The following is a 15,873-nucleotide window of genomic DNA, read 5'->3' on the forward strand; positions in this document are numbered from 1 at the left end:
ATTGCATTGTTAATGTTTGTTTTTACAGTGCCTACTTTATCTTATCCATTCTGTATGAAGGGAAGGAAAACAACAGCAGTGAGAAACTGGGATGAACTGATCCTGTAGTTGGCATGGCCGGAAACCCTATCCCAAGCTTCCAAGAAATCACTGTCTGCATGTCGTGCATCTTCTAAAGCTAAAAACTGTGGTCATTAATTTTGATTTGTAAGAGGAGGTTGGGAGGATGAGGCAGGAGGTAGCTAGCAGAGGAGGAAGGAGCAGGAGCCAAAGACAGGAAATCAAAAATATTGATTGAACTTAAACTTCAACCACATCACGATCCCCATTACGATCTCAGCCATATGTCAACCTCTAAAGGATACATTCATTTGTATTTATGAATACCCGTGAGCCTCTGTTTCCAGCAAGCCAGATGTTTACTAGGTTGGCAAAGGCAGACTGGCACATAATTGTATGCTTTGAGCCCTTGGAGAGTAAAGGAAGATGGGGCGAGGGGCCAAGGAGGGAGACAGAATGAGAGGGGATACAGCCGTCGGACGCATTCAATAACACAACAGTCCACATTTTCTGCACTTCTGTCGCAGGCACCGATGCTGCCTGCTTCCGAGGCGAGCTCCCTGTCCCTGTGGTTTTTAGGTCTCGCCTGAGCCAATGCGCTTGCGCATTGCTCCGGCGAGATTATAGTAAGTGGAAAAGAAAAGTCTACCAAAACGGCTGCGGATCGCATACAGTTCATGTGATCTATGCGCGTGCACAGAGCCAGCCACATAACACACCACCATTTGTGCCCCCCGCATCAGACTTGAAAGGAAGCCGCTCGCACACCACCATTTGTCTGAGCCTGGGCATCAGCCTTCAAAGGAAGCCGCCCCCCCACCCCCATCATACTTCAAAGGAATGGGCTCCTGCGCCACGCAATACAGAGAGCTTTTTTTTTATTTTTAGTTTCAGTCTCTGTGCTGCTGCACCACTCTCCGCCCCCACCCCACACTTTTTCTCTCTTTCATACTGACTAGCATATTACTTTGTTGCATTCCGCACGAAGGTTTCTGATTTTCAAACATGCCAACACCACAGTAATCTTGGGTGCGGGCACAATATCCTTACATCGCTTTCCGATGCGTTCTTTTCGTGTGCATTGCTTTATCCTTTAGTCTCTTTTTCATGCCCTGTATTTTGCCTGGGAGCCATGCCGACTGTGGAAGCCTCGCCGCATGAGGCCGTTTCCTACATTCCTGACGTTCCATCACACGCAGGATAACTAGCTGATAGCGATACCTTCCGAGGGATGAACGCCCCCTTGAGTCTCTCTTCCCACGTTCTGTTCGGTGCGCGCTCTTCACTTGTTTAAGCTTTTCGTCATCACTCGTGTTGTTTACTGATGAACGTGCACTTTGCTCCAGCAAACATCATGCATGTATCGTGTGTGGGTGCGGTTCTCCCTGTTTTGTGACATTTCACGCTGGACTAGTTGCTTCCACAGTTGCCTTGACGATTGCACACCTGTTGTTGCCCATATGCACTTAGCTTGTGGTACATACATAGCCGCCTGACTATAATACGCGTAACCTGGCGCACTGCACATCACTCAGGGACACCACCACATCACTCAGGGACACCACCACATCACTCAAGAACACCACCACATCACTCAGGGGTACCACTCAGGGGCACCATCACATCACCCAGGGACACCACCACATCACTCAGGAACACCACCACATCACTCAGGGGTACCACTCAGGGACACCACCACATCACTCAGGGACACCACCACATCATTTGGGGACACCACCACATCACTCTGGGACACCACCACATCACTCTGGGACACCACCACATCACTCTAATACACCACCACATCACTCAGCCCAACCACATCATCACTCAGCACCACAACAGCACTGTCCTTGCTTGCTACCAACAAGCATTGCCATAGCCAATAGGACTCGCATTAGGAAAGTGTAAGCTATTGGCTTTGTGAATAACAATGCTATTAATTTATATATTTTCAAAGCAAACACATATTAAAAAAAATTGTCATTTACAATACCAATACCTGACACTTTATTAATGCGAGACCTATTGCATTGCAAATGCTTGTTGCGCTTGTTGTGTTGCAGGGACAGTAGAGCCGACGCTATGCATGAAAGATAGGCCCAGCCAAGTGCATTCCGCTGGACCCCCTCGGAACACGATTCCGATTTCCTTCTGCGCTAATGATTTATTTTAAGGATCTGATGCTGATTTTTGAGCGTGCTAAATAAATTTGTGAGACCTAATCATGCCTGTGAATAGTCCATAATTACAATAAGCACAAGAGAGCTACTAATTTGTCATGACTGAGCTGAGCTCTACGGGTTTTCAACATCTGCGTAGCCAATAATAATAAACAAGCAGCTCAAGAGGAGTGGTGGGGACGGGCACTGGAATGCAGCTGCCGCCCTGCGTGCCGCTGCTCGCTCCCGAGAGCAAAACGCCGTTGTGGTTAACATTAAAAAAAAATGGTGAGACATGCACCCGCCTTTAGCCATTTGCGTACTTTCATTCTTGAAAGACACACGCAAAAGCCAATCCTATGCTTGGGGGGGAGTCAGACCCACCCGGAGAAGCCACAAGAAGCCTTGCAGAGTGCGGATGCGCACTGGCTCCGGCTCGACCACATAACATTTAGCACCATTATAATTGACATAAATTAGATTATTAAAGTAGGTGTAAATGATACTTCCATTGGCATGCGGGACCTCTTCAAAGGCTTGTCTAACTTTGTTCTGTGTTCCTAAAGTCCAAGTTCTTTGAGGCTTTGTTTTCAGGTTTCAGAACCTCCAGGGTATGCATATTAAGTGATTTATTTGATAGTTTAGGGTTTACTTTTCAATAGAATAGATGACGCTGATGTTCAGTGAATAATGAAGTTTCTTTTTTATCAAAGTGATGCAACCAATTCAGTCCTCGGCCAAGGGTCTCCAAATGTTTCCCAGACACACCTTATGGTTATTCGAGGTTTTCCTATAATACAATATTTTATAGCATGCAAAATATGCTTACCAGTTTTGACTTTTTCTGTCAAAGTGTGGCCATGCCCTGCGCAGTCCTGATAGGTTATCGACACATTGTAAAGCGTCCCTGCTTCAAGTCCACTGACTACCATGTGCATGGCGTTGGTGCTGACAGTCACTGGCGTTCCCGACATGCTGCGGAGCTCCACTTGAAACGTATGGTTCAGTGAGGAATTCATACTCCAAGACATTTGGAATCTGTCAGCAGCTACATTGAAGATGCTGAGGTCAGTCAATCTTGAGCAGTCTACAAATGCACAAGAAAAGAGTTTTGCAAAATCAGTGGATACATTCAATTGCATCTCTAATGTGTACAGAACAAATTAAAAGTTTCCGCGTTTGTTTTTTTCATCAAAACATAGAAATGATTTGTTATTAGTGATGACTGAACATTATATTGCATATGCACGCCAATGACATCAAAAACCCAAACAATGTAAAAACGTCTGTGACTGGTGAAGGTTTTTGAGAGACAACAGTTGCTGGCTGACGAAGTGACGATTAAGCTCTCACTATTATAAGGGATCTTCAGTACATAATTGGCTACCGTGGAAACTTTTTCAGGAGTCACCGGGCAATCAGGGCTCTAATGATACAATAGCAGCCTTTTTTCCTCTGTCCTGACACCAATTTTACTGTTGGACTCAAAAGCGAACACCAAATACGCCCCTTGTGATACTTGACTCTCAGGATAGCGAATCCGAGCAGTAAAAAACCCTTATTTGCAGAGGAGGTAGTAGACTCAGGTAAGCATATAATCAAAATTAATAACTCATTGCCCAGTAAGTTTTTACTTTAACCTGTAAAAGTACTTTCATTACGAGACATTGCTAAATACAACACATGGAAATACATATGGCAATAGGCGTACTCAATTATCAGTGGGGAAATGTAGGGGGTCCAACTTCAGACTGCACCCCACTACTTACAGGTAATATTACACGAATAATGCAAAACTACTCGAAGCAATCGCAAGGCTTGCTTGGTACAATCTCCATCCACTCTCCCAACACTGCAGTTACAATGATGTTGATCTAAGGTTGCCTTTATGCTGTTTATTTTTTAGGCTTCCCAGGTGCCTCTTACATTTATTGTGGGCCCCCATGAGCTTGTTTGAGCACAGTATACTTTTAATTCCTGAAATGCGAGTTATACCCGCTATTTGATGCGGGCAGAGACCAGAGAGCTTCTCCCATGTGCGCACGCGCGTTTTTCTTGGTCTCCACTGGATTGAGACCCCTTCAATTGGACAATGATTTTTCATTGTACAACGGAAGTGGCCTGAGACCAGTGAACAATGACTGGGGTTTCCTGCCCCGCACCAACACTTAGCAGATAGGAATTGTGGATTTCACACATGACCAGTTCTGGGAGTTTTCAGACAGTCCCTGTCTTACACATTGTTAATGCAAAGGTACTGTCTAAGTATCCTGCAAGAAAAGATGCATTATGGTTCTTTAGATGTGATCTGGGCCTTGGGAGTGAAAGGGCGAGATTTTGATCGATACCTTATATCTATTGATCTAAACCTCGATCTGGTCGACTGAACCTTTGTTGCCTGTCTTTGAGGAAGAAAGTACATCCATTTCCAAGTTAGTTCACCCAATAAAGGACTCTGCTCCCAAAGATCACAAACAACTTCTAGCTTTCAAAAGTTTATTGTAAGGATATGATAAGCTGCAAATACAGGCATCTCAGAATGAGATTCACGAGATACACAGGTCCAATTACATACATGTGCTCTCGGAAAGCCCTCAAACGAGCAACGGAAATCACTAACACAAGTTCTAAGAATAATAAAGCTATCAGCATTGACGCATATCTCTCCTTCATTTAAGTTGGAGGAAAACGCACAGGTTAGGCTGTCCCTACCCTGCTCTAGATGGTATCCCTACTTAACCAAGTCCCAACCTAACAAAGGTGTCAGCAGTGAATGACCCCCAAGGGAAGTCACTCACTCTAAGTCTCTTGGTGAAAACCTATAGTTCTCCAGTCATGACCCCTCTCTGCCTACCCATCCGCTCTCTAAAGGGTCCTCAGGTATCTGCTCTAACTCCACCCAGGGGTGCTGTCCCTAATACAAAACAGTCAACAACATTTGAGACGCCCCTTGCGAGACGCCCCTCACGTGGTGTAGCTTCTGGCTTTTTCCATGATGCTTTGTATTGGGCCTCATACGTTAGAGTTGACCTTGCTTCTCAGACTCTTCTCCGGCCCGCTGATACCCCTTAAACATTCCGGAACCCTCCTCCATGTCTGGGCCGTCTACTGAACAGACCTCTATTCATTCATTTATAATTGGATCCCCCCTTTCCTTGCAGACAGACATCTGCAGCCAAGAACCCAACTCTCATAGACCTCCAAAAAGGCTTGCAACATTTCTTGGCCCAGACATGTACGTGTAAATCAATGTTAAAACATTTCAGGCCTACAATATTTCTCATCATGATTATAGCATTCAACTTCTTCATTAATTAAAGCATGTTAATACTCTTATTCTATTATTCAATAAACATCTCTATAAATCATGGCCCATTTAATGCAATGACCAAAACATTAATACAATCTATGTCGTGAAAAGAAACACCTTCCCTTTTAGCTCTGGCCCTGAGGCCTACCACATTCTGCGTTTAACCACATACCATCTTACATTTTAACAGCTACACGACATGGATTCAGAAATAATCACATCTACTAAAATCATATAGTGTCACACATTTCTGTATTAGTTCCACTTCTACTTAAATCTCTACATTAGCTATACATTCAGAATATAATTACAGATACTATTAGCACTCATGGCATTTCTCCTCATGATTTGTGCTTACTACAGGTAAGTGTGATGCACTCATACATTTAGGTCAGTTTGCGCTCTCTCAGTTCCCCCCTTTGATGACCTCTCGGGGTCATCACTAACATTTAAACTGCAGTTATTGGTAGCATAACTTGTCTCTGCGCTTCCAGAGCCCTCAGACTCCTGTACTGATTATCTTGTATGGCAGCCAATCTCTGCAGCTGCTCTCTTTGGGCCCTTTCTGACCTTCTTGCTCTGTACCATTTGAATACCCTCACCAATCCCCACAATATGATCCCACAGATCAATATTATGATGACAGGTTTTAGTATATACCACACAAAGCTTTTGCCTAAGGTGGAAATCCACCCTCCAACTGCACTCATTCCGTGGCCCACCTTTTCCCAGACATTTTCTCTACTCAAATCTTCGATCTCCTTGTGAATATCAGTTATGTTCCTAATAACCTTCTCAAGGGGTTTTGAATTGTCTGGAATGTAAGTGCAGCATTCCTGGACCTTCAAAGCCTTACAGACTCCGCCCTCTTTTGCTAGTAGGACATCTAACGCAAGACGGTTCTGAAGAACCATAGCCCTTATCGATTGCATCTCTCCTTCTACCAGCATTAAGGACTGAGCAGTGCTGGCAGACAACCTGTCGACGACTGTTGCCAGCCGTCTAATTTTAACATCATTAAGGATTAGACCCAAAAGAGGGAACATAGCTCCAAAGACATCTCCAACCATTTCTGCATCTCCTACATCTCTCCTTCCCCTCGAAGATGTCTTGCCCTCAATGATCACTAAGTCTTGTGCATGATATATTTTGGGGAAGACAATTGCTAAGTAACATGATCCATACCAGTTGTCAGGTAGTCTCACGTAGGCATTTCTTCCACATACAAAATACACATTTGGAATCACTTGCATTCCCTTCAGGAAATCTTTAGTATAGTACTCTATATTGAAAGCATGTTCACAGTCGACTTCTCCCACGTATACATTTTCATAATACGTTTTGGCTCGGTGAAGACATAGCTTTCCTCTCTGCGTCTTATCTAAAGCTATTGGACCACTACTACCCTTTCTCTTGTGTGCCTTCTCTTCCTCGGTCCAATCTGTTTTCCATTGTCCTGATTTTTTCAAAATCTTTTGTCTCCTGTAACGATCATCCACCTGCCCTATGAACTTCTTCTCGACTTCTGACACCTTGCATGTCAGGTTATTTCTACGGGCATGTGAAGTATCTAAGGTAATCCAAGGAATGAAGAACTTGGCCAATCTGTCTTCACTCTTCCAATAATCCCATTTGTTCATCTGCTTATAATTTGGGACTTCTGGCAACACTGAATCATAATTGGAGAAATAGTATTCAAAACTATCTCTCTCATAAAATATACTAAGCAATAAGCTACATGTAATGCCATATGTCAGCGGGAGGTGATGATATCGAATGCCTTCATCTACAGACGCCGGCAACTGCATGCAGACGTAACAATCCTTAACCTCCATGGCATCCACGTATTCATATAAGAGTTTAGCATAAGCATTTGACCTAAAGTCTCCTTGGGACTCATCTACGTGTAACCTGCGGGCTTCTGCAGCTAATAACGCTTTCTCTTGAGTGTTTTCCCTTTTCTCACCAGCAACAGTAGGTGTAAGCGTTTCTACAGAATTCACATCAGTTACCTTTGCCTCTTCCTCATGTCCCTTTACATAAGAAATTGTTACCACTAAAGCTATTAATATTATCACTCCTACTATTAGTGTACCTATTATACATTTAGCTCTGCGGTTCTGGGTGCCGGCTTCCATTTCGTCAGACAATATGGCTCTCTCTTATCTTGGCAAAAAGTTCTTTTCTTCTCGTTCCTTTACAGTCTCTTTTTAATCCTTTTATCTTTAGAATCCACACAACTGGAAGCTGACAACCTTCTTCGCAAAAGTCCTTTAACAGTTCAATAAAGACAACCCTAGCCCTTCTCCATCAACTCAAGGGAAGTTCCCTAATATTCTCTGCTTCCTGGGCGCTAGGTAATCTTCTTTTTCTGCTTGCTTTATTTACAAAGTCCTTTAACAGTCTACTATCAGGTTTGTGCCTGTAGCTTCAATAGCATAGTTCAGTATTTCCAAACGAAGATTGTGCTCTTCATGTGCTGTTATCGTTGTACCAAAGTCGGGGAATTGCAATTCTGAGAGAAACATGTGTTTTAACTTGCTGAGGCGGGGAGGTCTGGGGAGCATGAATGTTAGTGACCCTTCTTGTTCGACTCCGGGTACCAACAGTCGTATTTCCACGGTGACAATGGGCTCAGAACTGGACACCACCACCGCTCGGATCCTCCCTGTCTCCGGTTTCACAGACATTTGTCGCCAGATATGTCCACTCAGGTGTGGAGTATCTTCTGTTAGGCACACGCACTCTTCTTGACCTTCTTCGGTCTGGTGCTTCAGCGCCCTGAGCACCTTCTTCCGGGTCTGAGTCTTCTGATATCGGAGGAAGGGTTACCTCTGGAGTTGACCTCAGGCTAGAGCTCCTTCTTTGCGGCCAATTAGCTTCTCCACGTGCCCTTCTACTCCTTCTCCTTCTTGTCTGTTCTCGCTCCCGGTCAGACCTGTCAGTGTCTGACTCGTACTCCCAGCTACTTTCTCCTTCTGTAGCGTCGTCTGTTTCGCTGTTGTACTGACCGTCCTCAGCTTGGTCAGACTCGTTCCCTGCTTCCGCTGGCACCTCTACAGCTTGGCTAGCCCCCTCTATGGCTTCTCGGTCCTCTGCTGGACGTCTATCCGAGAGAGGAGCTGTTTCTTCCCGAGGTGCTGGAACCCTTCGCGTATGTGACGCGTGGATCCAATTGGGCAGGCCTCCCACCTTCACAGCTGTGTTCGTGATCAGGATGATCTGGAAGGGCCCACGCCAACGAATATCCAAGCAGCTTCTTCTCACATGTTTTTTCACCAGGACCCAGTCCCCAGGGTACAGGTCATGGCACGGGCCCTGGCACGATGGAACCTCGGCAGCCTGCACCTGAAGGGACACAGAACGAATGGCGTCAGACAGCCCCTTACAATAGTCCAGGATCATATCATCTGTGATATTTAACAGTGCAGTAGTTGGGACAGATGGCAGCCTCATTGCTCTCCCCATTAACACCTCATGTGGTGATAACCCCGTTCTTCTGTCTGGGGTACTACGAAGGCTCATGAGAACCAATGGCAGGGCGTCAGGCCAACTCAGGGTCGTTGAGGAACAAACTTTGGCTATTCTGGCCTTGATCGTGCCATTGATCTGCTCCACAATTCCTGAGGCTTCTGGTCGGTAACTGCAATGCAACTTCTGATCGATATTCAGAGCTGCACAAATCATTTTCACAAGCTCGCTGTTAAAATGTGTTCCCCTATCTGATTCCAAAAAGGCCGGCACCCCGAAGCGCGGAATGAGTTCCCTAAGCAGTAACTTGGCCACTGTGAGGGTGTCGCACCTACGTGTAGGGTATGCCTCAACCCATCTGGAGAACACACAAACAACCACCAGGACATAGCGGAGGCGGTTGCACCTTGGCATTTCAATGAAATCTATCTGCATTCTATTGAATGGACCTCCAGACCTTCCTATGTGGCTCAGTGCAACTGGTGTTCTTTTTCCTACGTTCAGCTGCTGACAGGTCACACAACGCTGGCACACTGCTTCTGCTGCTATTCTAAACTTAGGATTGTACCAAGTCTGTCTAAACACTCTCAGCATAGCATCTCTCCCTAAGTGTACGGGACCATGTATGAGTCTGGCCATTGGACTCACCATCTCATTGGGCAACACTGCTCTGCCGTCTGCTGAGACCCAAAAATGGGACTCACCCATTACACATCCTGCCTTTTCCCATGTTTCTTTTTCAATATCAGGAGCATTTTCTTGCATGTTTGACAGTTCATCCCAAGTATCAACAGTTTCCAGTATCATGGCTAATTCAGTCCTTACATTTATTCCACCCACTTCCACCTCTGTGAAAGAGTACCCTTGTTCCGCGCAATACCGCGCAACTTCATCAGCATATCTATTGCCTTTCGAAACGAAGTCCTCATTTCTGGTATGTGCGGTGCACTTTACAACTGCGATACCTGCTGGGCATTGCAACGCCTCTAACAACAGGCGCACAAACTCTCCATTGCGAATGGGGGAGCCTGAAGAGGTCATGAACCCTCTTTGAGACCATAACTGCCCGTAATCATGAACTACCCCATAACCATATTGGCTGTCGGTGTATATGGTGACTCGAATTTGATTGCTTGCCAAGCAAGCACGTGTCAAGGCAACAATCTCGGCTACCTGAGCGGAGTGTACTCCTTCCAGGCACCCAGCTTCCACAACTCCAGCAATTGCACAAACAGCATAAGCTGCTCTCAACTGCCCAACTTCGTCTCTTACACATGAGCCATCGACAAAGAAAATTTCGTCTGGGTCGGTCAGTGGCTCATCTACGATGTCGGGTCTGGGTTTGGTGCATAGTTCAGTCACATCAAGGCAGTCATGGTCTGTACATTCATCATCATCCTCGATATCATTAGGGAGTGGCATCAAGGTAGCAGGGTTCAAAACAGAGCATCTCTTGAGGGTCACATTCTCTGCAGCAAGAATAACTTGCTCATATCGCGTGAGCCTGCTGTTGGTCAGATGCTGTGTTTTGGTCCTGGTCATCAACAGTTCAACAGAATGGGGCACGCACACCTCTAACGGGTGCCCCATGACGATATTTTCACATCTCTCAATGCTGACACCCGTTGCAGCAACGGATTTGAGACATCCGGGCAACGCTGCGGCTACTGGGTCTAAAGTAGCCGAGAAATAAGCAACTGGTCTACGGGCATTCCCATGGATTTGGACTAACACAGACAACGCGCAACCTTCTCTCTCACAACAGTAAAGAAAAAATGGTTTATTGTAATCAGGCATTCCCAATGCCGGAGCACGACACAGGTCCTCTCGCAGCTGTAGGAATGCCATCAAACAGTCTTTGTCCCATGGTACCGGATCGCTCACCTCCTTGTGCGTCAGTTTTTGCAAGGGCTTTGCTTTCAGTGAAAAGTTCACGATCCACTGTCGGCAATAACCCACCATCCCTAGGAACATCCTGACCTCTCTCTGTGTCTTAGGCGCATTCATTTTCATGATCGCCTCTATCCTGTCTGGTGACACCTTTCGTTTGCCTTTCTCTATTCTGTGTCCCAAGTACTGCACTTCTGTCAGGCAGTACTGCAATTTTCCCGGGGACACCTTGTGCCCATTGGCAGCTAGGTGATTTAACAAAGCAATGGAGTCCTCCCTGCAAGCTTCTTCTGTTTCTGACGCCACGAGGAGGTCGTCTATGTACTGGACCAGAACTGACTTCTGGGGCAGCACTAGACTTTCAAGATTTTTCTTCAAAAGCTGGTTAAAGATCGATGGGCTCTCTGTATACCCCTGAGGGATACGACACCATGTTAGGACGCGATTTTCCAGCTTAAATGCGAAAAGAAAATGGCTTTCTTCGTCCAGAGGGATCGAAAAGAAAGCCTGACAAAGATCGATCACAGTGAACCACTCAGCTTGGAATGGAATCTGAAACAGTATCACTGATGGATTCGGTACCACTGGACAACACGAAACGACTATGTTATTAATCTTTCGAAGGTCCTGTACTATCCGAAATTTCCCATTTGGTTTCTGCAGACCCATAATCGGGGAGTTGCATGGACTACCCACGATTTCTTTCAGTATTCCCTGTTTAATCATGGACTCGATCACGGGTTTTATGCCTGCAATCGTTTCTGGAGTCAATTTATATTGGGGTGTTCTTGGGAACTCAGCATGCGGTTTCACTACAATTTTCACTGGGTCCACCCCTTTGACCAATCCAATCTCTTCCCCAGTGAAATCCCATACTTCTGGTGCCACTGTCTCTCTCAAGTCCCAGGGGAGCTCATCTACTGTCAAAGTAGGGTACAGCTCCACGCATATTCTTGAGTTTGCAACTTTGAAATCTGCGTCATCATCATTGGTCAATACCTCCACTCCCTGAGGTGTACAGTATATAGTACAATTCAATTTACACAACAGGTCTCTCCCTAGCAGACACACAGGACTTGAATCGCAAACCACAAACTGGTGCTCATCGCTGTACTTCCCTATTTTCACCTGTACCGGTTCTGTCAATTGGCTGGTTATTCTCCTGTTTGCGACCCCCACCACCTGTATGGTCTCTCCAGACATGGGCAGGTCTGGAACTGCAGCTGATCTGATCGTGGATCTAGTGGCTCCTGTGTCCACCAGAAATGTCGTAGGGCACCCTGCTACTTCTGCTTCCACATAGGGTCCCCTCTGGTCCACCTCCAAGGCTGCCCCGAGGGTGCAGTCTTCTCTTTCCACTCTCTGTCCGGTTAATGGGTCCACATAATAGCACTCTTCCCCTTCTACAAACAGGGGCATTTGTCTATAGGTCTTACCCATAGTCCCTACTCGAGGAGGTTGCGGGAACTGGGCTCGGGGAGGAGCCCCCCCCCCTTTGAGCACCTTTCCTTGGTATGGCGTCACCCCTCTTGTAGGCGCGCTCTGGACCTCTTCCTCCTCTATCTCTTGTTCTCCTATCTCTACATTGTAGGGACACTCGCGTTTCCAATGCCCCACCTCGTTACACTGGTGGCACCTAGTCGTTTTCTTCAAGGCAGCTATATCTATTCTGGGTCTAAAGGTGGAACTCTCCTCATTGCCCTTGTTCTGACTGTACTGCTTCTTTCCTCCTGTACCTGTTCCTTGCTGCTGTTGCTGTTGTCCCCCCTTCCCTGCTGCCTGCATCTGTACCACCATCAACTTTTCTTTTAGTTTCTTAGCCTTGGAGTCTATCTCATCACAGCAGTACCTGGCATATCTCAGTATTTCGTCTAGGGGTTTACTTTGCCAACAAATCGAGTGTTGCTGAATCATTAAACTAATATCCGGTCTCAGTCCCAGGACGAACTTGGACACAAATTGCCCTATGTCTTTTGGATCCATTACATCCAAGCCGCTATACTGTTTAAACGCCTTCAGCAATCTCTCGTAATATTCGTGGACTGTCTCTTTGGGTTCCTGTCTTGTTCGGTCTATTCTGACCCAATCTATGTCTTGCATTGGCACTTTCTCTTTCAGCCAAGTCATCACTCTCTCGAATTTTGCCATCACAATCTCGGACGGCCCATTAGTCTTAGCATCTCTCTCTGGCTCCGTTGTGGGCCACTCAGCGCTAACCTTGCATGCTGTCCACAGATCTCCTGGTACTACAATGTCAAACAGCGTGTTCAGATCTATCCATAGGACCTTTGAGATTTTTACAAATCTCTCCACTTGCTTGTACCACTCCACTGGGTTTTCCCGCAATTTGGGGAAGGAGGTGGTAAAAGCAGCTAAATCTCCCCTACTCCAAGGGACATGTACATAGTTCCCATTTGCGACTTCACGCAAAGGGTAAGCTTCTATTCCCTGCTGTCCTCCTGGTGTCATACCAAGCGTGCTTCTCCTGCCGGTCCCTTTCTTGGACCACCTCTCTTCCCACTTATCTAGTGCCCTCCATGTCCTTATTCCAGCGATCAGTTCCCTTATGTGCGTTTTCAGCCCAATCGTTCTCCTCTCATCTAGGTCTCGATCTGTATAATGTAGCCTGTGGTTACCCTGTAATGCTTTGGTTCTTGACAAGTCCACCATATATTTGCCTGCTAGTTCGACTAACTTCTCATGGACTGCTCTCGCTTTTCGAGTAATGTCCTTTGCCATATACAGTATTTCATCCTGTTCATACATTTCCATTCTTTCTAAAGGCAGGGTACCATCTACCATGTCATCCAGGTCTGACCTTAAACTGGCGACATCGAGTCTCTTGGCTTTTATCTCAGCTCGCAATATGTCTTTCGAAGGGGGCTCACTGGTCTCCCTACCATCCCAACTTCGAGCTCTACGTTTGGGCTCGGGAGAGTTAATGGGTGCCCTCCCTTGCTCCCATCTCTCCAGGTCCCATGCTCGGCCATCCGATCTTGGAAGGTGATGGAACACGGGCCTGTTACCCCTACTCTTGCTCTGCCCACTCTCTTCTTCTTCTCTCCTCTCACCGCACACCTCTCTGTTATTTTCCCTCTGGTCTCTACTCTCCCTTTGCCTAGTATCGCTCAGTATCTGATACGATCCTTCCTGGTTCCCCATATTCCCTGGGCTGCGCTCATTTCCGTCATCACAGGGACTATGGTGCGACCTCTCACAACTCCCATTCAGTTCTCTGGTGCCGGGCACACAGTGTGGACACTTAAAGCTGTTTCTGTACTCTTGCGCTCTCCTCTCCCCTTCACTGAGTATTGGGCGCGCCACCCCTCCACTCCCGGGGCCCCCGTTTTCCAGGTCTGTTCTATCTCCTCTCCGGGCCCAATGGGTGACTCCCCTACTATCTCTCTCTCTACAGTCCCACTCCGGGCTGCTCTCCCCAGCCCCGCAGTGAGTCCGAGCTCGGCTGTCCTGACTTTCCCTTTCAGCTTCCGCAGCTATGATGCTCTTGTGAGCCTCCACTGCCTCATCCCACTGCTTCATGTACTCATTTAGCTCTTGAAAGGATTTTCGTCCAGATCCCCTCAGATCCACTGGCCATCTAGGGCCCCCGGGATCCCCTCCTGGATCCCCTGCTGTGTGCATCGGGGTGCTCCACTCTCTGGGTATCGGCATCTGACTTGGGGAATTAATCGTATCGTTCCTCCTTGCCGTCCCTGCTCTTTCTCTGTCTTTCCGTACCCGTTCTTCCCCTCTTGCTCTCTCTTGGTCATATATCGATATTATAGGACCTATGGTAACAGGTACCTGTAGTGCATCTGGTAATGCGTAGGATGTGGCGCTCTCCGTTTCCGGCGCTCTTTGTACCACAAACCTCCCGACTACCTGTTGCACCTGACTAGGCTAGGACAGCTCTTTCTTTGCCTCAGGATCCCACTCTGAACTGGGAAGCGGTCCATGCTCTCCTGCATTGCCCCCCTTTTCTCTTTCACTATGCTCGACCTCTCCCCCTGCCCTATTATACGGGGGTGGCCTGTCTGTCAATAATCTGTTTATCAGGCTATCCTCTGTTTCGCTCTCATCATCTTCTTCTAGGGGGCTTTTATTTACGGGCACCTCTAACACTGGGTACAGTTTATTTACTTCCATGTTATGCACTCTCCATCTTTTAGCATCCGCATCCCACCTGGCATCCTGCACTGCCCTTACCGATCGTTTCACCCTTTCTTGTCGTCTGTTCATATTCTTTTCATGCGCTGCCCTAATCCATGCATCAAGAGCTTCAAACTGGGTCGGTCTAGGCAAGGGTCTTATTGAGGTCATGACTGATTTTAATCGATGTAACACCTCTAATCTGAACGTCCCGTACTTCGGGAACGTCAGTTCCTCATTTCCTTCCGTAATCTTACTCCACTCTGAAATCCAAAGGATCGTATGCAGCCCAACATTCACTGCCATATAACGAGCCGGCGTACCCTCCGGCGGGGCTTCTTCCCCTTCATACGATCCCCGCTTCTCTTTTTTAAACACCGCTCTCAGCCATTTAAAACACTTCATAATTATGCGCACAATATCCAGCCTCGCTACTCTGTTTACTTCCTGATGACAATCCACCAATCCTGTCGCGGCTTTGCTAACTTGGCCTATCGCAGCGCGGTCTTTCTCCGGTCGGCCAATCACGTCGCGACCCTGTCTGACGTCTTTGCTAGCTGGCCTATCACAGCGCGGTCTTTCTCCGGTCGGCCAATCACGTCGCGACACTTTCTGACGTCACTTTTCTCCGCTTCGCAGCAGCACCCCTCCTTTCTCAACTCGTCTCCCGGTTATGCATGCGTCCCATTCATACACCGAAAAATGACTACTTCCGACCAAGCGGTCACTTCTCTCGACTGTACGTCCACAGTCTATATGTAATTGTCAACACAACTGACGAAATGTCTATCGTCTCTCTGATAGGTTGCTTACACACACAGTAACTTCCGA

General features: G+C 46.9%; 1 protein-coding gene across 1 annotated transcript in view; it reads right to left on the reverse strand.

The window, feature by feature from the left end:
- The window catches only part of UMODL1 (uromodulin like 1), a 621,262-nt gene that overhangs the window by 357,593 nt on the left and 247,796 nt on the right, over positions 1-15,873 (reverse strand). Inside the window, exon 8 of the mRNA XM_078658858.1 lies at positions 3,052-3,309. Within this exon, the coding sequence (XP_078514984.1) occupies positions 3,052-3,309 (258 nt within the window). The remainder of the gene's footprint in view (positions 1-3,051; positions 3,310-15,873) is intronic.

The sequence above is a fragment of the Lissotriton helveticus genome, chromosome 8 (assembly GCF_964261635.1).
Source record: "Lissotriton helveticus chromosome 8, aLisHel1.1, whole genome shotgun sequence".
Lineage (NCBI taxonomy): Eukaryota > Metazoa > Chordata > Amphibia > Caudata > Salamandridae > Lissotriton > Lissotriton helveticus.